Raw genomic sequence first — 26,863 nt, forward strand, 5'->3', positions numbered from 1 at the left:
ATTTACTTCCTACTGTTTTTCTTCATTCTTTTAAAAATTCATGGTCTCACTGAAGATGAGGCCATACATAAGCAAGTGTCCATTACAAAACACCCAGAGGTATAAATCAAGCACCATTTAACCCCTCAACACAGAGGGCTTTTCTGAGAAGTGAGCACCTCTTGTGGGTCTTTATGAGCCACCAGAAAAACCTGAGACAAACGCCTTGCAGCTTGCAGATTTCATTTTAATTAATAGAATCTGTCAGAGAGCTCAATAATGCTTTAAGAGTCCTTCTGTTACTATTCTGGTTTATTTTGCATTTGAAGGTATGAGGAGGGGAACAGTTTAAAGGGGTATGGAGGGGCGCCTGGGTGGCGCAGTCGGTTGGGCGTCCGACTTCAGCCAGGTCACGATCTCGCGGTCCGTGAGTTCGAGCCCTGTGTCAGGCTCTGGGCTGATGGCTCAGAGCCTGGAGCCTGTTTCCAATTCTGTGTCTCCCTCTCTCTCTGCCCCTCCCCCGTTCATGCTCTGTCTCTCTCTGTCCCAGAAATAAATAAACGTTGAAAAAAAAAATTTAAAGGGGTATGGAGATGGCAACTGTTCATTAAAGTCAAAGTAAACGGAGATATGCCTGCCTCCTTAAACATTTCTTCAAATGAAAAACAGTAAATGAACTCACCTTTAGAATCTCTTCAACACAATGAACTTCATTGGAGTAGGTCTGCTGAAAGTGAAAACCAAGAAGGGAAAAGATTAGCACAGAAACAAAAAGAACTCGGGTGATGGTATTAGTAGACGCTGGTATTCATACGGCAACCTTCTGGTGAGTGGAATCACCTCAGGGCCACCCTTTACTAGCTAAGTATTAGGAACTTCACATTCTGGACAAAACAAGACCAGAGACTAACCGGACTTAATGGGCGGGGAGGGGGTTCTGCGGGAGACAATGGCAGACTAATTCTGACCCTCAGATCAAAGTTTCCAAAGGAAAACGTGTGTATTAATGAAAATTAGCAAATTAGTAAATCTATGGGGAAAACAGATATAACAAAAGTAGAGGCAGAAAGAAATAAAACTGGGGTCGCAGTTTGCTGCTTCATAGCAACATGTGTCCTGTGAGCCAAGTAAAATGAACACAAAGATGGAAATCATCTGAACACCTACCTCATAGTTAAAAAGGCCAACATCGAATCACGGACAGATTTTTTTTTGTAATATTCTAACTGGCCAAAGATTCACTTTAAGGTAAAGACATTTACTTCAGTGTCTCCGCCCCTGCTTCCAGCCAGCATTTTCACCTTATATACGCAAATATACACATACACGTGTGTACACACAAACACATACTATGTATTTCCTCAGAGAAAGACCCTAGGAGAAACAGATTTCCTAGTGTCTTGGATAAAAGATTTACTACTTAGACTTCTCTTCCTTATCTCCAGCTAAACAAATGACGGCTGCTGCCACCAATACCACCACCACAGATGGTGTCTAGGAAATGTCTTTTTACAGTCTTTATAAGTGCAAAGAAAATGCAAAAGTTTAAAAAAAAAAAAAACTTTAAAAATCATTTTTCCTTAACTAGAGACATGAAATCCCACGACCTCATGATTTTCCCTGGAAAAGCAACTTTTTGCTCTGTGTCAATTCACAGCCAAGTGCCCCGGGCAAGTTCTCTACAACACACACTCCTCCCGTTACTGGTCTTCCCAGTCTGTCTGGTCCAATACCTGCCTCATAGCTGGAGAGTAGATGAAAGGCTTCTTTTCCTGGCTCTCATTTCTGATCTGAGTGTAATTTAATACAGCACTGGTTGCCAATTCCTGATCTACGATTCATTAACCCACCATTCCAGTTGAAGGATGAAGGCAAAGGAAAGAAAAGAGCATACAACACTCACACTGCCATGGAATCAAAATGAATGGATCCGTCAATGTTCAAATGTAATTTAATTTGCCTGGGGTCAGGTTTTAAAACGTGAATTTCATGCAGTTTTGTTGAAATGTTTGCAGTTTGATATTTTTGACTGGCTCTGGAGGTCAGAAGGTACATCCAAAGAATCAAGGGTATCCCTTTAGTCCCCATGTCCTATCAGCTCTGCCTTTAGGCATTATGCATGTCAAACACTAGACTTGCTTACCTGCTTTTTGTTTTTCAAAACCATTAAGAGATGCCTAAAAACTGGACCAAATACTAACAACCCAACATTTCAGGACAACTGTCAGGAACAGAAATGAATGCTGTTTTGACATCATGATAAAATTTAAGAGTATTCTATGGTTTCAGTTTTTCACATGCATAATTAGGACAAATAACAATTATAAGCTGAAGGTGGATCAACACAACAGAGATACAGCATATTACTACTGACTCTGGTCAAGCAGTCCCCTCATCCCATCTGTTCCTGGAATGAGAATGGGAATCCAATTAACATATCTGGGAATCAATGAAAGTGAGGAATCAGAGAGAAAAAGATTCCTCCACTGCTTCCAACAGAATGAGATGAAAAGCTGTAACTTCAGGACACTAAACGATTTTCTGAACTTAATTATTCAAGGAGTCAATACTTAGCCAAGATGTTTCGTGTCACTAAAAGATTCTTTTTTTCTAAAGTTTTTATTTTTCTTTAAAGTTTATTTATTTTGAGCGGGGGAGGGGCAGAGAGAGAGGGAGAGAAAGAGAATCACAAGCAGGCTTCACATTGTCAGTGCAGAGCCTGATGCAAGGCTCAAACTCATGAACCCGTGAGATCATGACCTAAGTGGAAATCAAGAGTGACACACTTAACCAACTGAGCCGCCAAGCTGTCCCTAAAGTTATTATATGAGATGAAGCGGAATTGAAGAAATTTTTCTATAGCTCAGTATTTATTAGTATCTGGATAAGATAAACATTGCTAAGGAGTCACCATTTAACCCATTTAAAATTATAAATAAGGTCTTAGGTTCAAGCATTAATTGGCTAATTTACTGTGAATGTTCCTATTAAATCCATTATGAAAGTGGGAGTATTTCAAAGGGATGTGGGGATTCCATTCCAAATACATGAGGATATATTTAAAGACCTCCCTGGGGCGCCTGGGTGGTTCACTTGGTTAAAGTGTCCAATTCTTGGTTTCGGCTCAAGTCATGATCTCACAGTTTCATGGGTTCAAGCCCCACGTCAGGCTCTGTGCTGGCAGCGTGGAGCCTGCTTGGGATTCCCGCTCTCTCTACCTCTCTCTCTGCCTCTCCCCTGCTCATGTGGTCTGTGTCTCTCTCAAAATAAACTTAAAAAAATTTTTTTTAAGACTTCCAAGCAGCACTGTTTATAATGGCAAATAACTGGAAATAATCAAATACCCGACAATAGGAATCCAGCTAAAGACCTTTATAGTACATCTATATAGCAGTGTGTCAGAGAATTAAAATAATAATATAAGTGTATGAGCTTGCAAGGAAAGATGCTCACGATATTTTCAACTTTTTTTTTAGAAATAATTTTATATTTACAGAAAAATTACAAAAATAATAAAAGAAATTCCCATGAACCCTTCACCCAAACTCCCCAAATGTTGGCATTCTATCGCATTTACTTTGTATTTTTCTCTCCCACCCATACTTCTACACTGAACCATTTAAGAATAAGTTACAGAATTAGAGTTAATTCCCCTATATCAAGATATACTTTTCAAACTGTATTTAAAAGAGGGGAGGTTATAATAGAGATATTTAAAGAGAGTCTGTATAACATGGGCCCATTTTATGTTCCATCTGCCTGAAATTCAGATCTCTACTCTTCTTCTGGCTCAAATTAGAGACTCTTAAACTAGAGTACAGGTATTTCAAATCTGTCTGCAGAGAAAGAGCTGTAAGGACAGGCTCTCTTGTTGTTTAATAAAGTACATCTTGGCACCTCCAAGTCGGCCGCTGGAAGGAGACTTTCCAAAAAGGGAGGGGAAGTTCAACAAACCATTATGGCCTAATCCTTTCCTTAAAATCCACTTTTGCCACAGGGTCTCCAGCAGAGTACTGCCACTCCTGCTCAGAGAAGCCAGGTCCCTGTAACAAACACTGCAGCCAAACAGTAAACAATCAGCCTCTCTAAAGCACAGCCTAGTTAAGGCTGAAGATCTGCAGGTAAGACCTCCACAAAGCACAAGACATGATAAAAAGCAACAACAATAATCCATGCTGGTTGCATGAATCAAGAAATTCTAGTCTGCAGGTCCTTCTTTGTCCAGCTCTGCTTCCACGGTGTAGACAGTGACCTTTAGCACTTCCAACCACAAATCCCACTGCTGTCTCTCACAGGCAGTATCTAGGTTCCTAGGGGAATGCAGCTCTTCCTTCCTGCCTACCTACTTCTGACTGCCTCACAAATCTGGTATCCTGTATGTAGACTGACCTTGCTTCCCCATAAAGGTATGGACTTAACACAGGAACCATAATTCAATTGAAAATAAAATGATAGCTACTTACTGAATACATATTGTACCTGACATTGCATTAACCTTTTTATGTACTGTTATTTCTTCTATTTGATACCATTTATTGTAAGATGCACCATCATTAGCTTGGCGGGGGTGGGGGGGTGGGGGGGGAAGCTACTGTACTAAATGTACCCATCAACTGCAGATATAGCCTTTATTGTAGAAACTTAAAAAAGAAATACCACAGCTAACATTATACTCGAATGTGAAAAGCTGAAAGCTTTTCTTCTAAGATCAGGAACAAGACGAGGATGCTCACTCTTGCCCCTTTTGTTGGAAGTCTTAGCCACAGCAATCAGACAAGAAATAAAAGGCATCCAAATTGGAAAAGAAGTAAAACTATCACTATTTGCAGATGACATGAAACTATATATAGAAAGCTCTAAAGACTTCATCAGAAAACTATTAGAACTAAAAAAAGAATTCAGTAAAGGTTCAGGATACAAAATTAATATACATAAATCTGTTGCACTTTTATACACTAATAACTATCAGAAAGAGAAATTAAGAAAACAATCCCATTTTCAATCACATAAAAAAAAAAACAAAAAAAACTAGGAATAAATTTAACAAAGGAAGTAAAAGACCAGACCAGTACTCTGAAAACTGTAAGACATTGATGAAATAAACTGAAGACCACAAAAATAAATAAAAAGACATAACATGCTCATAGACTAGAAGAATACTGTTAAAATGTTCATACTACCCCAAAATAGAATACAAGTAAAAGAAGATAAAGTAAAATGCCCATACTACCCAAAGCAATCTACAGATTCAGTGCAAATTACCAAAACACTAATGACATTTTTTCACAAAACTAGAATAGTATGAAAATTTGTACAGAGCCAAAACAGACCCCAAATAGGCAAAGCAATCTTGAGAAAAAAGAACAAAGCTTGCAAGTATCATACTCCCTGATTTCAAACGACACTACAAAGGTATAGGAAGCAAAACAATATGGTACTGGCACAAAAACAGATCAAGGGAACCAAATCGAGTCCAGAAATAAACCATGCTTGTACAGTCAATTAATCTTCAACAAAGGAAGCAAGAACATACAAATGGAAAAAGACAGTCTTAAATAAATGGTGCTGGGAAATCTGGACAACTACTTGCAAAAGAATGTAACTACATCACCTTCTTACACTATACACAAAAATAAACGCAACATGGATTAGAGACTTTAAGACCGGAAACCATAAAACTCCTGAAAAAAAAGGATAAGCGGTAATCTCTTGAACATCAGTCTAAGCAATATTTTTTTTGATCTGTCTGCTCAGGCAAGAACAAAAGCAAAAATAAATAAATGGGACCACATCAAACTAAACGCTTTTGCACAATGAAGGATACGATCAATAAAACGAAAAAGGGAAACTACAGAATGGGAGAGGATATTTTCAAACAACCCAGTAAGGGTTAATATCCAAAATACACAAAGAACTCACAACTACTATCCAGAAAACAATCCAATTAAAAATTGGGCACAGAACCTGAATAGGCATTTTTCCAAAGAAGACATACAGAGAGCTGACACATGAAAAGATGCTCAACATCACTGATCACCAGGGAAATGCAAATCAAAACCACAATGAGATACCACCTCACACCTAAGAGAATGGCTATTATCAAAAAGACAAGAAGGGGTGGCTGGGTGGCTCAGTCAGTTAAGCATCCAACTTCGGCTCAGGCCATGATCTCACGGTTTGTGGGTTTGAGCCCCACATTGGGCTCTGTGCTGACAGCTCAGAGCCTGGAGCCTGCTTTGGATTCTGTCTCCCACTCTCTCTGCCTTTCCCCAGCTCGTGCTCTTTCTTTCTCTCTCAAAAATAAACATTTGGGTGGGGGGGGGGGAACACAAGAAATAACAAGTGTTGGTGAGTATGTGGAGGAAAGGGAACCCATGTGCACTGTTGGTGGGAATGCAAAATGGGGTGGCCACTATGAAAACAGTATGGAGGTTCCTCAAAAAGTAAAATTAGAAATACCATACAATGCAGCAATTCCACTTCTGGGTACTTACCCAAAGAATCCAAAGAAAACAAAAACACTAATTTGAAAAGATACAAGCAAACCCACATTTATTGCAGCACTATTTACAATAGCCAAGATATGGAAACAACCTAAGAATCTATCGATAGATGAAGGCATAAAGATGCAGTATATACATGCAATGGAATGTTACCCAGCCAAAGAAAAACATAATCTTGCCATTTGTCACAATGTGAATGACCTAGAGGGTATTATGCAAAGTGAAAGAGGTCAGAATTAGACAAATACTGTATGATTCTACTTATATTTAGAATCTAAAAAACAAAACAGAAACAGACTCACAGATAGAACAATTCGGTTACCAGAGGGGAGTGGGATGGGAGATGGCTGAAATAAGGGAAAGGGATTAAGAGGTACAAACTTCCAGTTCTAAAATAAATAAGACACAGGGATGCAATGTACAGCATAGGGAATATAGTCAATAATAGGTAACAACTTTGCATGGTGACACATGGCAGCTAGATTTAGTATGGTGATCACTCTGTAATGTATAAAGGTTGCATCACTATGCTGTACACCTGAAACTAATAGAATATTGTATGTCAATTATACTTTGACAACAAAAAAATCGGACAAAATTCCGTATAATGCTCCAATTCTCATATTAACCTCTGTGGTAGGTATTATCCCAGACTGAATTCTAGAGAAATTAAATTACATATCCAAAGTGACACAATGCTCTGAAGTGACTGAGCCTGGTTTCATAATATTAACACTACCTTTCCAAAAACCTCAACCTTCAGGCAAGAGGCAAATATATTAGCATTTTAAGGAGGAGATGTGACTCCAGTTGTCCTACACGTGACCAAAAACATTCTTTGAAAAACAATGTCTTGCTTCTGTTTGTACAAAGAAGTGCTTTGGTATTCAGATTTAACTGCCTCTTCCTACTACACGGCTTCAGACCAGAAAAGGCAGCAATGCTGGCCTCAGTCTGATTTCTCACTGCTCTTGGAATGACATTGTGTAATCATAAGGAAATACACAGATACCAAAATAAAATATGTTAGTAAATGAATTCTAAGCATGACACAGTTTGTTTTAATAAGCTAAAAAAGAGCAGGACGAAGAAATATACCTCACCACTGAGACCTGGAGGCTCTTGCAATACTGTGTTTTAAGTTTCTCAAGTTTCAACGGAGCAGCACTTTTATAACAATGCCAGTCTCAAAAAGGCTTAGTTATCACTAACCAGGAACTGCAGGGAGCGCGAAGGCAGCATGCTGACAAAGGAAGTCAAAAAAGATCTTGGATTCTAGTTCTGGCCCTGCTGAGGACTGGCTCTCCAATTCTGGATGAGATTCAACTTCTTTACGACTATTTCCTCATGGTGATAAAGGGGATAATATTAACAAACCTAACTGCTTCACAGGATTGGTATGAAGGTCAAATGTGAAATTCTAAAAACTTTCAAAAGGCCCAGGGATATGTGAAATCCCTGGTGCCAACATTATCAAGGCATTCTTTTTAAAACATTTTTTAAAGTTTATTTATTTATTTTGAGAGAGACAGAGACAGCATGAGTGGGGGAGGGGGCACAGAGAGAGGGAGAGAGAGAATGCTAAGCAGGCTTTGTGCTGCCAGCACAGAATCTGATGCGGGGTTTGAACCCATGAAGTCATGAGGGCAAAGCCTGATCTGAAACCAGACACTTAACGGACTGAGCCACTCAGGCACCCTAAGGCTTTCTTTAATGGTGTGGACAGAAACCTCAAGAGGGTTTTCTATCAGTTTAATTTTTAAAAGATAAGGCTCATGCTATTTTTCTTCAAACACAGGTCAACTTTTGGATTACAGTTCAGCCTGTAGTATCTACTTGTTGCACACCAATCCCCATCTAGCTGGATGACTCATAATTTTCTTGTCCCTATCTAAAACTCTCTTCCCTCACTGGTGTCCAGATAACTCCCATGCAGACTTCAGGTCATAGCCTAAAAAACATCTTTTGGAAAAGATTCCCCAATCCCTCCCTCCCAAAAACTGTTCACGTGCTCCCACAGCTCACTATACTGCTAAAGCACCTCATGTAACATCATCTCTGCTACTTCCTGATCACAAGTTCCATGAGAGCGGGGGCCAGTACTACCTCGGTGAACCACCAATCACACAATGGCTGTCACACAGAGACAACCAATAAACATTTGCTGGTATGTTTTCAGGCTCAGAACTCAGAACATGAAAATAAATTTCCAATTTTTAGAGCTTTAGAAACTTCCTAAATACTGTAGCTTGTAGGAATTATAAGTCAATGTCTTAAATAACAAACTACTGGAAATAAACATACCAGGGACAAAAGGGAAACTGTTTTGCATTGTTTTCTCCTCAAAAACACTATGACTACGTAGAAACTATTTTTCACACACTGACTGGCAAAACAAAAAAATGATGATACTGTATCTGTTAAATATGAGGGAAAAGGCACTCTAATACCCTGGTTTGTGGGAAGGTAAAGGGTCACAACTTCTAAAGGCATCAATTAGGCAACCGCCCCCAAATTCTAATTTCCCATACTCAGACACAACAATTTGACTTATAGCACCAACTTCTACACATATGTACAAACCTATTCACTTCAGCCTCGTTTGCAAATAGTAAGATACTGGATACAATCTAAATGCCCATTCAGAAGTTAACTGGCTAAGAAAACTGTGGTACATGCCCCTTACGCAGAAATACTATGTAGCTATAACAAAGAATTAGTACTCTCTTCATGTATTGATTTGGGAGTAATCTCTAAGACATATTGTTAAGCAAGAGGGAAAAATATGGGTGCAGTATATGCCAGGATTTGTATAAATGAAAAGGTGACAGAAGGGAACATGTATGTAGTTACTAGCCATGCAAAAAAAATACTACTGGGAATACAGACAAGAAGTCTGTGACATCAGCCTCGTAGAAAAGAGAATTAGGTGGCTAGAGGGGTGGAGCAATGGGAAGATTTGCACTACATATTTTTATCTTTTAAATTCTGGATCACAAAATATATCTGTTCATAAATAAAAACATAATTGATATTTTTAAAAAACAGGGATAAAAAACTTTTACTCAAAGTACAGTCAATGTAACTTTCCTTCTCCCAAACACACACCTATGTGAATCAGTTTCCAGTTTCTTCCTCAGTGCTCTGTGCTTGCCCCACATAACACTTAGCACACGGAGCTATTCACAGATTTGCAGTCAGCCTTCCACCACAGACTGTGAGGTGTTCCTGTGGAAATCGGGACTACTATCAAGGCCTGATCCAGTGTTTGCTGGCTAATTCATTCTTTCTTCCCAAACTAAACTACAAAGTCCTTGAAACAGCCGCATTATTTGGCTTGGTTTTTAAGAAATCAGTCATACTTAAATACTGAGCACACATATTCGAAATACACAAAACCTCACAGGACTGCTGTGAGGAAGAAATAAGACAATACGTGTTAAAGCTAATGTCATACAAATAATGCATTTATCATGAAGATGCCATAATCAACATTTCCAAGACACAGATTAGAGATGGAAACCAAAAGGCCTGCCTGAGCAAGGTTTTGACACAAAATTAATTTTACTTTGTGAATACACAGTAAATTACCTCAACAGCGAGCCCTATTACAAGAACACACTTATACTGCCTGGGTGTGCCTACTTAGGCTGGGAAAGGTATGAAGGTGCTAGCAATATTACTTCTTCAGAAGCATCATGCCCTTTGGGCAACTACCTAAGCATCTACTTCCATACCTGGTATTTTAAAAGAACTTTTAAGATCCCTAGACAGACTGGGGCGCCTGGATGGCTCTGTTGGTTAAGCATCCAACTTCGATCTCATGGTTCCTGAGTTTGAGCCCCGTGTGGAGCTCTGTGCTGACAGCTCATAGCCTGGAGCCTGCTTCAGATTCTGTCTCCCTCTTTCTCTGTCCCACCCTGCCCATGGTCTGTCTCTCAAAAAATTAAAAATTAAAAAAATTTTAAAGAAAGATCCCTAGTGAAATTTATGGGCACACTTACAGTACAAAAAGCTATAAGCTTTTGTAAGTAAGAAAGTTATAGATTGTTACTATGCAAGGAGGGATAATGAGCTGACAGAATAAGGCACTCTTAACAGTGTAATAGTATTATGTAAAGTGCAAACCAACTTTAATTGTTAAGTTCTCTCTTCAAAAAATTAAACACCCTCCCACCTCTCTCCAAGTATTTTCAAATAATGGAGAGGTTTTGGATACCTTTTATTTATTTATTTATTTTTTCAACGTTTATTTATTTTTGGGACAGAGAGAGACAGAGCATGAACGGGGGAGGGGCAGAGAGAGAGGGAGACACAGAATCGGAAACAGGCTCCAGGCTCTGAGCCATCAGCCCAGAGCCCGATGCGGGGCTCGAACTCACGGACCGCGAGATCGTGACCTGGCTGAAGTCGGACGCTTAACCGAATGCGCCACCCAGGCGCCCCTTGGATACCTTTTAAAATGTGATATGCTCCAGGGGCGCCTGGGTGGTTCAGTCAGCTAAGCGTCCAACTTTAGCTCAGGTCATGATATCACAGCTGGTAGGTTTGAGCCCCACATTTGGGATTCTCTCTCTTTCCCTCTCTCTCTGCCCCTCCCCCACTCATGCTTTTTTCCTCTCTCTCAAAAATAAATAAATAAACTTAAAAAAATAAAATAAAATTGATACACTCCAACATGTAGCAAAGATCTTTTTTAATGCCAAACTGTCTGCCAGGCACGAGGGCTCCCACAATTAATGTCATGCTAATTGCAGAAATCTCTACAGCTCCCCAAATAAATTTTTCAAGGAGAGGAGGAAAGAGACTGATAAAGGACACGGCTATTTCAAACAATTTTAGGAATCTATAGGTCACCTACAGTTACCATCAAACAAAAATTTATTGTGGCAAGATCATGCCTTCTACTCGTATTGGAGGATCCAGAAAAGCGGGGAAGTGTAGAAACAGAGGTGTCAGAAATACTGACAGACCTTTTCTATAAGTCTTCTTACACCAAGATAACCCTTGGTGTTTTCATTTATTTTCCTCAAACTCGTTTCCTATTTGGTGGGGTCTGGAGTTAATTCATTCATCTCTGTGTCTCCCATGACCTCAGCATAATTATGGACTAACACAGATATGCAAGTAGTATTTGTCAAATGAATGAATTTGATTTTGTCATTTCGTGGCATCTTCAACGAAATTCAGAAACATGAGCTTACCAAAAATTTGGAATATGTTATGGTGAATTCTCCCTTTTCCCCCTACATATTAGAAGCAACGTGTTTGTTCACATTTGTAATATTACAGACATCTCCACAGAACAATGGTGCTTTTAAAGACACAGAAATCCTCACAAAAACAAACAAACAAAAACTATTGTAACAAAATTCCATTACCACCAACAACCCAATCAGATGTTTTTCACCCAAGGAGTAGTTTCCTAAGTGCAGTGTGGGGACATGAATTTCTCTGAGCAAAGTTTCAGATATGAGAGTTGCATGAGATCATGACTGTTGGGAGAGGGGGTACATCAGGCATGCTTGGGTGGGGTTAAGGAAAGACAGGTGTATCCTTGAGATAGGAGATCAAGAAATACTCCAGGATAAAAAACAGAAAAAGAATGCTAGAAGCTTTGGAAGATGTGGTGGCATCCCAACTCACTTTTTTTTTTTTTTTTTTTTAATGTTTATTATTTTGAGAGAGAGAGATAAAGACAGCAAGGGAGGGGCAGAGAGAGAGAATTCCAAGCAAGCTCCATGCTGTCAGAACAGAGCCCAACATGGGGCTTGAACTCACAAACCATGAGAGATCATGACCTGAGCCAAAACCAAGAGTCGGACACTTTACTGACTGAGCCGCCCAGGCACCCCACCAATTCACTTATTAAATGAGAGCTAATATTCCTGATTTTTTCAAAGTTCACCTTTAAGTAAACTCCTTTTTTATAGGCAAACTGTATGTATCTACTTGTCTTTCACCAACTAGGGCAAAATGGTCTAAAAATGAAAAGAACCCTAAATATCATTACTGAAACTTAAAAAACCTCACAGGAAGAAGTATTTTGAACTTTTAAATATCAATATGAATAATTAGAGTTTATTGTTCCTTTCCAGTCACTGATTTTACCTGAAGTGGTTTGCTTTAGTGTCATAAAGAATTTTTCAAAAGTATATGAATTTATAAGAGAGCTCATAAATTGTACTAACTGAATTAGTCAAAATATTCTGGAAATTCTGTTTTGATTTCTATTGAAAGAAAGTATCTTTTCATTGTGAAAACTAGGATCTAGTTTTGAAGACTTGGTTTAAATAAGTAAAAATAAAAAGAACAGTGAGTAGCTGTTTTCCACATATAATTGTAAAAACTTGATCTAAATGTACAAATGAACATGAGGGGAGTAATAAAGTGTTGGTTTCATTTATTTTATTACTATTATATTTCCTAAGATCAACTGAGTGTGTACATTTTGATGTATTCCCAAGGCTTCTGTAAAGCCACATGAAACAGTTCCTATTTAAAAAAAACAAAACAACTATGTTTATGCATTATATACAGAAATGTTCTTCAGTAGATATTATGGCAATGTCAACTAGTTTCTTGGTGTAAAAGTTAAGAGGAATGGGGTATACCTGAGCCAAATTTAAATTGACTTAAAAACAAAGTAGTTGGATGAAAAACAAATGTAAAAAACTGACCACTGTTTGATAGTACTCATGTCTAATCTCAGTTATTCACTGACTTCCTAACTTTTGCCTGTGAACCACTACCATTCACCATGTAATGAGGTATCAGAAATCTCCAATGCTCTTAAGACTTGAAAACACTGTGCCTATGATGAAAGATCACATGAGACCCCATGAAGCCCACTGTGGGTGTATTAACTGTGAATGATTTAGTAAGACTAGCTAAAAAGGCAGTGCTTTAAAAAAAGAAAGGGAAGGAAGGGAGGAAAAGAGAGGGGAAGGGAAGGGAGGGGAGGGGAGGGGGAAAAGGCATCACAAAGAACAAGTCTAGACACTGGTTCCATTCCAGTGATAATAAATTGACAAGGTTTTTCAAAAGGACCAAACTATATGATCTATTCCTACCACAACCAATCCTCCTCACCAAAACAATCTTTAGAGCTTTTTCTAAGAGAGATTTAATTTTTCTTTTTGACTGGGTACATTAATTTGCAAAGCATGAGCAGTCTTTCAATTAAAATATTATCACTGTAGAGAAGGTGTTATACTGCAGTGTGATGGTGTTTTGTGACCATGCTTACTCCAATCCCCATCCTACCCTTCCTTCCCTCTTCCCACCGCCCCCCTCTTGCTCCCTTGAGTGCGCGCTCTCTCTCTCTCTCTCTCTCTCTCTCTCTCTCGCTCTCGCTCTCTCTCTCTCCCCCCCCCACACAAATCTTATGAACTGATGGTTGTAAGTATAAAACAACACTACTAGTTTGTCAACCATGACCAGATTTATAGATACATAAACCTGTGTTCTGCACCTCCTTTGAGTATAGGTGTCTATCAAACTTAAGTGGCAAACAATGTTCAGAAACCATGTCGAATTCTACATTCCATAGGGTGCCTGGACTTTTTTTTTTTTTTTTTTTTCCATAGCTGAGCATAAGCTAAGACTACAAGAGGCATCAGAAAAAAACTTTCCATCAGTTTCTGGATTAGGTTGAAAGAAACTGAAGTCATATGAATAAGATAAGCCATTTAATCCATGCTTTGTCTGAAAGAACATAAAGATTTTATCTTGGATTTATTCCAGCAGTAATCTCAACAGTCCCCTCTGGGCTAGGTGTTGGTTGTCTGTCTCCTGGCATGCTGACTCTTAAAAACAAAAAACAGAACCCAGGGAAAAAAAGGAAAGAAAATTACTGAAGCAGGCATATATGCACTGAGGAAGCAATTTGAACTTCACACTACCTTGGGGATTACTGATACTATAATAAACACAGAGGAGAGAAGGCAAATAAAGATGGCCTCGTGCTTTATATCTTAATTCTGAACAAGTAAATTCCCCCCTCCCTTCTTTCGGCTTTAATATTGGGTAACAACTAACCAGGTTACTTGCCAGAGTGTAGAAAAAGGGCCAAAGATCATTCTGGGAAAGTACAATTCATCTAATATTATAACATTATGAATGATTATAAATCACTCATTTAATCTTATCATCAAAGAGCACCTACATTTAAGAGACTATTTTGCTTTTCTATAATCTACCAAGAACCAGATTCAGTCATTCTTTTTAGGAAGAAAAAAAAAAAAGTTTACTAATTCCACTGAATCTCTGGGAGACTTAATAATCTTTTCCTTTTCCTGCATTATCTTTGTATGTAAGTTTGGTCAGAAAATACAGACAAATTGCATCAGGCTTGCAGTAAAGTTCATCTTATAAAGTGATTTACTAAACTGGCCAAAGTGAAAATGTTTAATAACAATGTTCTGAATAAATACTTAGTCACTCCACAAGTGCCAGTATTTTTTTCTTTTACAAATACAAGGGGTAAGGTAAATATATACATATAAGTTTTATTCTTGCATTTATTTTAAATAGTTATTTCATATGTGCCAAGGAAAAACATTCTGGTAAAATAAATGTACTCTAATACCTGCTGAATTAAAAGCATTTTAAGCATTCATACTATATATGATCACGATTCCAAAAGTTGCAGCAGCAAACAATAGGTTTGTGCCCATTTTGAAAACATGAAGCAGCGACTATCCTTGCAACTTTTTACATCTCAATCTTGTCCAAGCTCCGTCTCCTTTCTGCTCTTCTCATCCCCTCACACTGACACACACCCACAGTGAAGTTTTCAAAGTACTCTTGACTTTAACCCAGAGCCCCCTGAACCAAGACTCCAACTTTTTGAGTGTTTTAAGACACAGGGTGACTCAACCACATCTGTCATAACTCTCAATACTCTTGCATTCACTGTCGTTCCCATTTCCCCTCTTTCCTTCTAAACTTTTCTAGAATATACAATCTAGGTGCCACAGAAGAGAGAATATGAAAAACAGTCAACCATTCTAATAGCAGCAACAAAACCAACTCCTTTTGAAAACTGCCTTTAGGAGATGGAAGGGTCAGGGCGCTTGGCTGGCTGAGTCAGAGGAATGTGTGAATCTTCATCTTGGGATTGTGAGTTCGAGTCCCACGTTGGGTGTAGAAATTACTTAAAAATAAAATCTTAAAAAAAAAAAAAAAAAAAAAAAGAAGATAGCAGGGTCAAACCAGAAATAAATTACATCTCAGTTGTACATAAATCCAACTGTGGCCCTCCTGAATGTTCCTTATACCTGGCACATGGCCTGCTGGGAAAATGCTCCTGGAGCCTTGGTCACTTTTTTACTGACATTATCATAAACACGCTGCCAGTTTGGAACATGAGAAGGGGCACCTGCTATTTAAAAAGTCCTTTCAACTTAAAGTTCTTTAACTGGTACAGCAGAATCCTCTGTAAAAATAAGCATTATTATTTATGATGCCATAATAATGCTGTCTGCCAAGTAACATTAAATGAACCTGAAAAGTTTTACACCGTCTCCAGAGCAGGTCAGTCTTAATCGTTTTATTATCTCTTTTAGTAAAACTTTTCAGAGGCATCTCAATGTCAAAAAGTTGTTTCCTTAATAAAATTCTCTCAAAAGCTTTTTGTAGGAGAAAATTAGCCAGTTTCTTCTGGACTTCATTAGAACAAATTTTTTTAAAAAAAAACCAAAAACGAAAAACATTATTTGTGAGGGATTCAAGTCACTAAAAAACTCTATTCCTTCCTAAATCTGGAGCTAACAGGTCCTCCAACTCATTTTAGGACACAGTTCCTAAAAAAAAAAAAGCTCAAAGGTATAATCTGAATTCAAATCAATCAAGGAAAAGTTCACATTATAATAACTTGAGGGTTCTCCCTCCTTTCTCATTACTTGTGCCCAATTTCTCAGCTCTCTTGTGGCAGACAGAAAATGCACTAGTGCTTAACTTTAAACAAATTCTATCTTCTAAAGTGGGGTGGGGGTGGGGATTGTAAACACTGTCATCTTCTCTAACTAGCCTTTCATCACGTACATTTACATCCTACACAGTTATAGGCTACATGACCACAAACCCTGGTGAATAAATTAATGGGAACCATATAACTCTAAGAACATTAAAATTTGTCTCCTATACCTGCCTATACAGAAGTAAAATTACTTCAAAATATTCTTTCACCACTGGAAATCAATTTTTAATTTAAGTTAGAACTTGGGTAGAGCCCCACAATCCTTTGAATTTGACTTAAATGCCATTTGCTGAAAAACAAAAACACAGCAATAAAAATCAAGGGGGAGAGGAGACAGAAAGGGAGGGTGCAGAAGGCTAGGGAGGGAAAGCAAAGCAGGGGAGCATACACGTGTATACGCACACATACATAAGCTTTTAAACTGCCAATATCTTCCGTGTGTACCTGTACTTTAGAAAGACAAAAGAAACCATCAATATTTGCCAAGCGATTCAGAAGTTCAAGACCAGAGCTTGAAAGATGAACAGAAAAAATCTGAATGGTAAGGAACTGCTTATTTTTAAATGTTTTTAATTTCTTTAAAATGCATTGCCAAAAAATAGGCTGTGATTTCATACAGTTATAAAATGATAATATTACACTTTCTCTACTTTAACTCCATTATTTCATTAGGAAGAAAGAGACAGAGAAAGGAAAATCCATAATCCAACCCAACAACCACGAAAATCTCAAGAGGTATTCAGTCTCTGGTGGCAGCCAAAAGAAAAAAAACACACACACAACAACAACAAAGCCACGCCGCACCACCTGTCAGCTACCTATCAAGTGTATACCAAGGGAGGGGCCATGGGAGGGGCCGGATACCTGTGGCTGGAAAGCTTATTTATCTTGTTTAGAAGGTCATGCACAGCCTCGCTCAACTACAGAGGTTACTGGGATCCTTCTCTTCTCTGATGTTAGCCCCTAACAGAGAAGGCAAAGAGAAGAAAAGGAGGGAAGGTGGAAAGAAGGGAAGGACGAGAGGAAAGGGGAGGATGGAATGGGAGAAAAGGAGAGGGAGAGACGTTCCTTGTTTGAGGCCTCACTCTCTCACCTCCTTCTTCCCCACCTGAACCTCAGGCTTGCACTTCCTCATACTTACTGTGGGGCAGCTGTTCACTGTGGGGCACTTACCTCTGTGAACATGTCTTACTGCCTTCCTACATGGCAAAAAAGCTTTCCTGTTTTCATACATCCCCTTGCCAGCCCTAATCGGTGCCACTGGGCCACTGTCTTTTGTGCTAGCGGCTGCAATGGCGGCCCTGACAGGAAAGAACTTTGAATCTCTTCCCCTGTACTGAGCCATAAGCGGCAGCGAGTGCTCCCAGGCACAACTCCCCTGGCTCTGCTCCTAAAAATGCTCTCAAGTACACCGTTGCTTAGCAATATTTGCCTTCCCCCTGTACATTTGAAATTGGCAACATCTGTCCCTTTAGCAGTTTTTACTTGTGCAAAGCACCATGCTCACAGTTTAGAAACATACGGCTTTATGACACGGGCAATCCTCCACTCTTTCCATCAAAGCCAGGGTTGTGAAGACCCCCCCAAAGCGGTTTAAATCTTTACTTTGCTTTCAAGGTCCATATAAAAATCTTCATGATTTAAAATTGCCAATAGTATAAAAGCAACATATTTAAGCCACCACTGGGAGTTCCTATTAAGCCCCACCTAATAAGTGTCTGCACAATGACACCTGAGGTGTCTGAACTAAAATTCCCATTCAGCTCGAAATTTTCTATATAACTAATTCTATCCCCAGGTATTATGTGCAAATATGTATTAGATAAGATAAAATGTGTATTAGTTAATATGTGTAGGTATAAAGGCAATGTATTCATGGAGTAGACAGGGCAATTTTCATGCCCACGTTATAATCCAACATCATAAACAAAAATACACCAGCGCACGCGCGACACACACACACACACACACACACACACACACACACACACACACACACACACACTGATCAGTGGCAAAAGAACTCTTTAAGAGTCTAGAGGGGAAAAAAATTCATTTAAGTAATTCCAACACTATTTCAAAACAAATGATCTTAAGTTTCCTAAGCTTTTTCTTTATCTCCTGACAGTAATCTAAGTATTGTGCTAAAGTTACTCATTAACACTAAAGTAGTTCATAATGCTGTAATTTTGCACATAATAACCAAAGATAAAAATGAACATGGGTATTTTATAGGCAGTACATATGTCCTGCATATAATTTTACTTACCTAGCACATTGATGGGAAATAAAAATCAGAGTAATAAAAAGCATAAAAGTCAATGGAGAATTAAACCATACTCTGTGCACTGAAACTTTGGTGTGTAGTTATTTTTGTTTCTTTAAACAAACCAGGCTACAAAAGCTACAATTTTCCTTTTGGCCAAACCAATTTTGACAGATCAGAAACACATGTTTTCAAAGACATTCTATAGGAACTGAGCTCCACCTACAAAGGGCAGGCTGACCTATTGGTCTCACCAAGTCTCTACCTGGTGCTCATAAGAAGCAGAAAAGACTGGGTGATACTTACACCACTAAAAATACATCCAAAAGGTCCTTGATTCTGTAGGTTTAATCACAGCCCTGAAATCCCATTAACATGCATGGATTTGTAATCCTGCTTAGCCAACAAACATGAATTCAACACCCTCAAGCTTACTTCTCATTGTAGCTCATCACTCACTACTTGCCCAGATGCACACAGTAATTCTTGTGAAGTCAGGCTTTTTACTGCAGTTTATTAAAGAAACTTGAGTGCACTCTGCAACTGGGGATTCTCAATAAGCCTCAGATGTTCCTCTAAGTCATCCCCAGTGGTTCTGGCCTTGCAGGGTAGTGCTTAGGAGCAAGGGTCTGAGTTGGACACACTGGCTTCCAGATATGGCCCTGCCAGGGACCAACTCCAAGCTCACTGAATAGAAAGGACTTAAACACAGTGCCTAGCACACAGTGCCTTCTCAATAAAATATATCAGTTTTACTGCTATACTCTTACCATGACACAAAAGTCTCAATCTTATTTTTCCTTTTTTTCCATTTTATTAAACTTTCCCACTTCTCCACACCATCACCCAGGCACAAACTTTATTTAATGAAACCTTCCTCTGGAAGGGGGAAGGGAATGCTGAAGGAATGAATGAAAACAAATTTTACATTTTTTCGTAACTGTTCTAGGACAATCTTTGCTTGCACCTCCGATTTTTCCTTTTTTTAAAAAAATGTTTATTTTTCAGAGAGAGAGAGAGAGAGCAAGGGAGAGAGAGCGGTGTGGGGGGGGGGGGGGGGGGGGGAGCAGCAGACAGAGAGAGGGAGAATTCAAAGCAGGCTCTGTGCTATTAGCTCAGAGCCCAATGCAGGGTTCGAACTCATGAACTGTGTGTGAGATCATGACCTGAAGTGAAGTTAGACGCTCAACTGACTGAGCCACCCAGGCGCCTGATTTATCCTTAAATAGCCAAAGTCTCTTCAGCTCTGGAGCAGCCATCACCTATGGACATTCTTGTGTGCACCTTTTTCCAAATTAATTCATGTGGGGGAAACCTGGTAATTTGTAGAAACTGGGATCCTGAGCCCTAGAGACTGGGAGAATGGAGGGAGCCAGGGCAGGGGCTGTGGTGCTGTCCACCAGGCAAGTGCTGATAAGCCTTGAGGGTTCAGTTGAGACTGCCTCCAGGATACCCCTCATGTCAAGCCATGTATTGAACAAGGAGAAAGTTCAAAAAGCTTTCCCTGAGAGGATTTCAGAGCTAGCATGGGAAAACAAGGACTGGTCATGCCAGCAATGCCCTTCTCCATGAATGTCCCTTTACAGAGTGCCCTGTAGAGGGCACTCAATGAGGGGCCACTAGGAAGCCAAACCCTGGGGTTTACTTAACCAACTACAGCATTATTGATAATTTCTCCATTTTGATGCTTCTGGCATGAGACTTGCTCTTAAGGATGAATGCCATGACCTATCTATCCCACAGTGCCAATCAACAAATTAAGTCTTCAAGCAAGGGAAATAAGACACAGGCTGTAACACTCATCAAAATCAGTTGTATCTTCATTACCATGCAGTGATACTATACCCTATTCTGATATCCTAAAGAAAATCTATAGCCCTTGCATTGCTTGCACCTCTGAAAATACCGAAATAGAGTTAAGGCCCAATCTCTTTCAAATAATACACACCTAATAACTTGCAGGACAACCTGCTGGCACAGTCTGAAATAAATTTCAAACAATATTATCATAAAAGTCTTCTAGGGTGCCTGCATGGCTCAATCGGCTAAGCATCCGACTTTAGCTGGGGTCATGATCTCACGGTTTGAGTTCAAGCCCCACATCGGGCTCTCTGCTGTCAGCACAGAGCCTGCTTCAGATCCTTTGTACCCCTTCACTCTCTCTCTTTCTCTGCCCCTCCCCCTGCCCCATTCTCTCTCAAAAATAAAATAAAAAAAAAAGTCTTCTAAAAAATATCCCTTACTCATGAAAAATTTTATAGATGGTATTGGTAGCAGCAGTCAGTAGTAGAAACATTTAAGAACCAATTAAATAAAGGGGGTAGAAGAAGGGGAAAAGAAAATAATGGACACAACTTAGTTCTGAACTGAGGGAAGCTCTTCAATCATGAAGAAGTTCTCCAGTGGTGAAGACAAGGAAATGTTTTAGATCACTGCCAGGCCTCAAGCCTTTTTTCTTTTTTTTGATACTGCCCCATCTCTAACCAAACTTTGTCAACTCTTTCCTCCATGACTCAAAGTATAGTCTAAAACAGCTTTATACAAACTTCAGTCATTTCCACAGTATCTTGACAATGACACCATATTATAATACTACCTATGCCATTTTCTTTTTTTTTCAACGTTTATTTATTTTTTGGGGGGGGGACAGAGAGAGACAGAGCATGAACGGGGGAGGGGCAGAGAGAGAGGGAGACACAGAATCGGAAACAGGCTCCAGGCTCTGAGCCATCAGCCCAGAGTCTGACGCGAGGCTCGAACTCACGGACCGCGAGATCATGACCTGGCTGAAGTCGGACGCTCAACCGACTGCGCCACCCAGGCGCCCCTATTTTCTTTAAATCAACTTATGATTAACTTTTTTACTGGCCTCACCCTAAGTAACAATATTTATGTAATCCTAAATTTGATGTGATGGTACATATATTTTTTTCTAACTCACGTTAAGATAAAAAAATATTGGTACTCCTATACTCTTTTGGAAGTTCAGGTGTTAACCATTATTATTTAAACCAAAAACTGAATGGATGCCTTGGCATACTTCACTGATGTTTTCCAGTAAAGATGTGGTGACTTCCCTAGCTCATAAAGTCATCCTATTTTATTAGCTTATGTGTCGTCCATCCTCTATATCACACTCAAGAAGCCTTTACAAATTACATGAATATGCCTACTCATGCCTATCCTTACTGGATTTGTGATCCAGACTACAAAATTAACACTATGTGATCTGCAGTTCAGTACATAACTTTCCCCCTATATATTTCACGATGCCCAAATACAACTGAAAGTTCTTCACTAGCCCCACGGAGTCCTTGTAACAACTAATACCAATTCTGGAATCCTGAAAATACAGCAGGTACTCAATACTTAATTAGTGGTACAAAATATTCATTCAAGTCACTTATTTTAAAAGGCGTATTTTAAAATCTGAGTAAAATTAAATGCATGATGCAGAATTTCACTACCTCACCAAAACAATTGAGAAACATAATTAAACCAACACAAAATATCAGGATGTTTCTTAGGATCCTAGTGACTTCTAAACATAGTTGTAAAGTCAATAAAGACAAGTTGAAGACGGTTAAATACGATTTTCTGACAGTGTGAATTTGCTTTTACTGTTACTGCATGTCAACGAAGGTGGGACATCATGCAGCCTACTGTGTGCCAGACCAACATGTACCCCATTCATTTTCACACAGGCCCTGTAGCTCCAGCAGAAACGTCTTGGAGGAAGGGGTCACCTGGGTGGCTCAGTCATCTGTGCATCTGACTCTTGATTTTGGTTCAGGTCAAGATCTCATGGATCATGAGATGGAGCCCTACATCAGAGCCTACTTGGGATTCTCTCTCTCCTCTGTCTGCCCCTCCTCTGCTTATGCTCTCACTCTCTCTCTCTCTCAAAATAAATAAACTTAAAAACAAACAAAAAAAAAATGGAGGAAAATGGGGCATCTGGATGGTTCAGTCAATTAAGCATCCAACTTGATTTCGGCTCAGGTCGTGATCTCATGGTTTGTGGGATCAAGCCCTATGGTTGGGCTCAGCACTGACAGAGCAGAGTCTGCTTGGGATTCTCTCTCCCTCTCACTCTCTCAATATAAACAATTAAAAAATCTGATAAAGTGCTATAAGCATTACTTAAAAAAAAAAAGATGGAGAAAAATTAACCCAGGTATTCTGACTCCATAATGCCATCTAACATTATCTCCCACGAATTATTTCTTTAAAGTTTAAAATTCAGAACTATTAAAACTACCCAAATTTCAGATTCTAAGCCAAGGTGAAGAGATGAATCTACTACATTTACTTATACACTTAGACAGTGTTAGAATAACTATGATAATGATGTAGACACAGCAGCTATTTATGAAATATTCACTATATGCAGTAACTAATAGAGTTTCATGTTCATTTTCTCATTTAAATCTGACAACTACATTGTGAAGAAAATTCTATTATTATTTCTGTTATACAGCTAAGAAATGGAGGCTTGACCAGTAATTTTTAGTATTTAAGTAATTTGCCTGGTCTAATAGCTAGTTTGAGATAAAGATTCAAACCCAAGTTTTCCTTAATCCAAAACTTCATGCTCTTAACCACTATGTATAATGCCCTAAAGTCCCACCTATAATTAGCCAAAAAAAAAAAAAAAAAAAAAAGAAACCAAACAAATCTGAGATTACCAAAAAAAAAAAAAAAAGAAAAACTTAAAAGTATGTCTTTGTTCCCTCCAATGACTCCAAAGTTCTCAGTGTTCCATGGATTGCATGTTCTATTATAGATTTATTATTTGTCCCTAGTTATAGATATTAACACATCAAACTTCTCAGCAATGATACTGACAGGGGAAAAAAAATCCTATCCAACAAGAAAAAAATAGCTTAGAAGTTCTCCAGAACAGTCACACCCCAGTTCTTAAATAGTACCCTATACTAATTAAATATACGTGTATATTTGTACAAGTATAGAAACCTGTACTCTACAGAAAGTTCAACATGAGTTGCCCATAAAACTACATGATCAATATTGCTAAGATCAGCCTTTCTGGAAGATGATGAGTCTCCAGAGCCACGCAGGAGCCAAAGCTGTTGTATCCCTTCCTCTCTTACGTTTTCTGTTTGAATCAATAAAGGCTGTTCATATCATAGAAACATGTATACACGTTGTTAAGATCAAAGAAAGGAATGCAGCTCTTTTTTGCTGAATGGGCGCTGAAAGCCATTTTCCCATTATTCACTTTAAAAACAAGAAAAGCATTTCTGAATAAAAGATTTTAGAGAATATGCTACTGAACTCAGTATAGGAAACAGCATCAGCATCCAACTGGTAGGAATTCAACTCCTTTTTAAAAAAGAATCATAATATTTTAGAGCTGAGAAGAGCATGAAATGACTACCCACCTCTTCATTTAGGAAAACTAAGTGAGCACATTTCGATTTGGTGACAAACAGAATAAGAATCCACGTTCCATGGTTTTGGGTAGTAGCAAACTTAAAAACAAAAAACAAGTGGTTAAGTAGCCTAACACTGTGGGGTTTTTTTTTCTTTAAAATATGCATAAGTGTCTGAATTACACATTTAAAGGTTTATCAGAAAACATTTTCATATCTGGAAACAAGGGCAAAAGATAAAGAAGTGGGACCAACTTTACATAATTTCTTTTAAAAGTCTGAAAATCAGGGGCTCCTGGCTGGCTCAGTCAGTACAGCAGGCAACTCTTGATCTCAGGCTTTTTGTTTTTGTTTGGAGAGGAAGAGAGAGCGAGCAGGAGAGCGCTCACTCTGGGGAGAGGGGCACAGGTAGACAGATGATCCCAAGCAGGCTCCACACTCAGTGCAGAGCCTGACATGGGGCTGGATCCCAGAACCCTGAGCCAAACAACCAACCTGAGCCAAAATCCAACAACCTGAGCCAAAATCAAGAGTCGGACGCTCAACCCACTAAACCACTGGGGCGTCCTGGTCTCGGGGTTTTTTGAATTTAAGCCCCACACTGGGCACAGAGCTTACTTAAAACACACACAAAACAGTTTGAAAATCAACTGCTTTTTACTTCAACCAGAACCATTAAACACATTTCACTATAAATCCTTCCGAAAAGATAGGTCTTTTGCATGTCTGGGTTTTCATCCATTGGATCTGCCCAAAGGGAGGGACAATCCAGGATATAGAAATACTTGAACTCACAGAGACAGCACGGACACTCAAAGGGCTCAAGCAAGGACTGGGACAAGCCAGTGTGTTTGCCCTAAAGGTCAGCCAACTGTTGCTTTGCAGAAATGCAAAACCTATGTTGCCAATGCCTACGGAAAAATAAATAAATAAATATCCAGATTTCAATGTGAAGTATATTAATTTTCAGATGCTGGCAACTCAATCAGTACACCATACAAGACACTGTCCCTTCGAGGGGGGAGCACTCTCCAAAGTTGGCTTTAATGCTGCCTTCTCTCACAAATGGGGGCTTGGGGGAACACGGTATTTGGAAACACGCTCATTTTGAAGAGATGAATCTCTTTTTATACTAAGCACAGTGCCACATACATTATGGACATCTTCAGTTCCCTCTGAGACTGAAAAGGCCCTCTGTCTGGGGGACACGGTACAAGGCGGCCTGCCGGCTGCACTCTGCGACGGTCTCCTGTTGGCCACACGAGTGCCTGCCAAAGCCTGCTTCGGTGGACTGGCATATGCAGCCTGACAGATCACCAGAAATGCGAACCAAGGAAGCAAAACAAACCACAGTGTAGTTATTTTACATGACTTGCATGGAATAAACCTGTGAACTATAGGTGAGTCATAACATAATAAAGGACTCAATTAGGTTCAGAACAACACACCAGTGTTTTCCCTCATCGTAGCAACTAGTTCACTGGCATCTTGAGAGAATATAAGGGACATAAAGAACCCTGCTGTCTCTGTCTCACCCTTTCCTGCATGATAATTAATCTTACTAGAAAATTAAACCCAGGTTGCCAGTCGGGCATTTTCAGGGTCAGTAATTCTTAAGTTACTAGGATACCAATTAATGATACCCAAGTGCCCTAAGAAGAGTTAATGCCCCTACCCAAAATGGTTGGCTCATTCCCAAAAAAGTGATTCCCCCGATGGCAAAATATCTGAAACTGAGATTCCTCTGAGAGTAACAGCAATTTTATCATATGTAACCACTTACATAAAAAGACACCCAAAATACACCAAAGGAAATCTGGTGTCTTATTTAATAGAGAGGACAGCACCCAAATACATGGCAGACACAGAAAAATCTTCACTTTCCAAATTTTATAGTACATAAAACCACCTGATTAATCTCTAAACTCAATACTGAAAATACAGCAATTAGGAGGCTGGAGCTCTACTAAGAATACCTGATGATCGGATTCGACTGCTTATTTTCAAATCCACACGTAAGAATGCCTAAAATGACCTGAGAAATACTTAGGCTGAAAATGGTAAGTCAAACAATTTCTTTAAAAAACTGCTGAACTTAAGTACCTGCTTCCCATCCCAGCATCCTAAATAATAAATACGGTCCTGCATCAAACTGTTTACCCCCATTACTCCCACACACATTTATAAGAGATTGTCTTTCAGACTGCAGATCCAAGTGAACTAAGAACTTGAGCTCAGCACAGAGCAGGAAAATCCCCATTTTTGCCTCATTTGTGCTAAACACAAAGGACAAAGAAGAAAAGGCAACACATGATCCTGCCCTCAAAATGTTTAGCACCTGGAGAAAGACAGAGGACAACACCAAGAAGTGCTGAGACCAGAAGTCTGGGTACCAGGAGCACAGAGGAGAAAATCACATCTTTCAGTGCCTGGGTGGTGGGAGTGGGGACAAGGAAGCATCAGCAGGGGTCCACGACCCAGGCCTGGAGTGACAGGCAAGAGTCCTGTCGAGAAAGCAATGGGCTTGGGGGGGGGGGGGCGGGGGGCTGGAGGTCGGGCAGGGGAGAGAAGGCGGCAACTGGAAACACCTGGATTTGTATCCTGGACAATAAAGAGGTACTGAAGGATTTAAACCAGAGGCGACTTGATTCAGTTTTCATATAATAGAATCACTCTCTTGTGCACAATATGGCAGACAGTTTGAAGAGAAGGAAAAGGGTAAGAAGGCAGATTAGAA

At 39.3% G+C, this 26,863-nt stretch overlaps 1 protein-coding gene across 9 annotated transcripts in view; it reads right to left on the reverse strand.

Annotated features, from left to right (window-relative positions):
• AFF1 (AF4/FMR2 family member 1) overlaps nt 1–26,863 on the reverse strand; it is a 265,568-nt gene that overhangs the window by 69,139 nt on the left and 169,566 nt on the right. For 8 of the 9 annotated variants that reach the window (XM_045056119.1, XM_045056117.1, XM_023252950.2 and 5 more), the window contains one exon: nt 662–706. In XM_045056119.1, coding sequence (XP_044912054.1) covers nt 662–706 — 45 coding nt within the window. The remainder of the gene's footprint in view (nt 1–661; nt 707–26,863) is intronic. The other variant, XM_045056118.1, reaches the window with a different exon arrangement.

Source organism: Felis catus, chromosome B1 (genome assembly GCF_018350175.1).
Source record: "Felis catus isolate Fca126 chromosome B1, F.catus_Fca126_mat1.0, whole genome shotgun sequence".
NCBI classification, from domain to species: Eukaryota; Metazoa; Chordata; class Mammalia; order Carnivora; family Felidae; genus Felis; species Felis catus.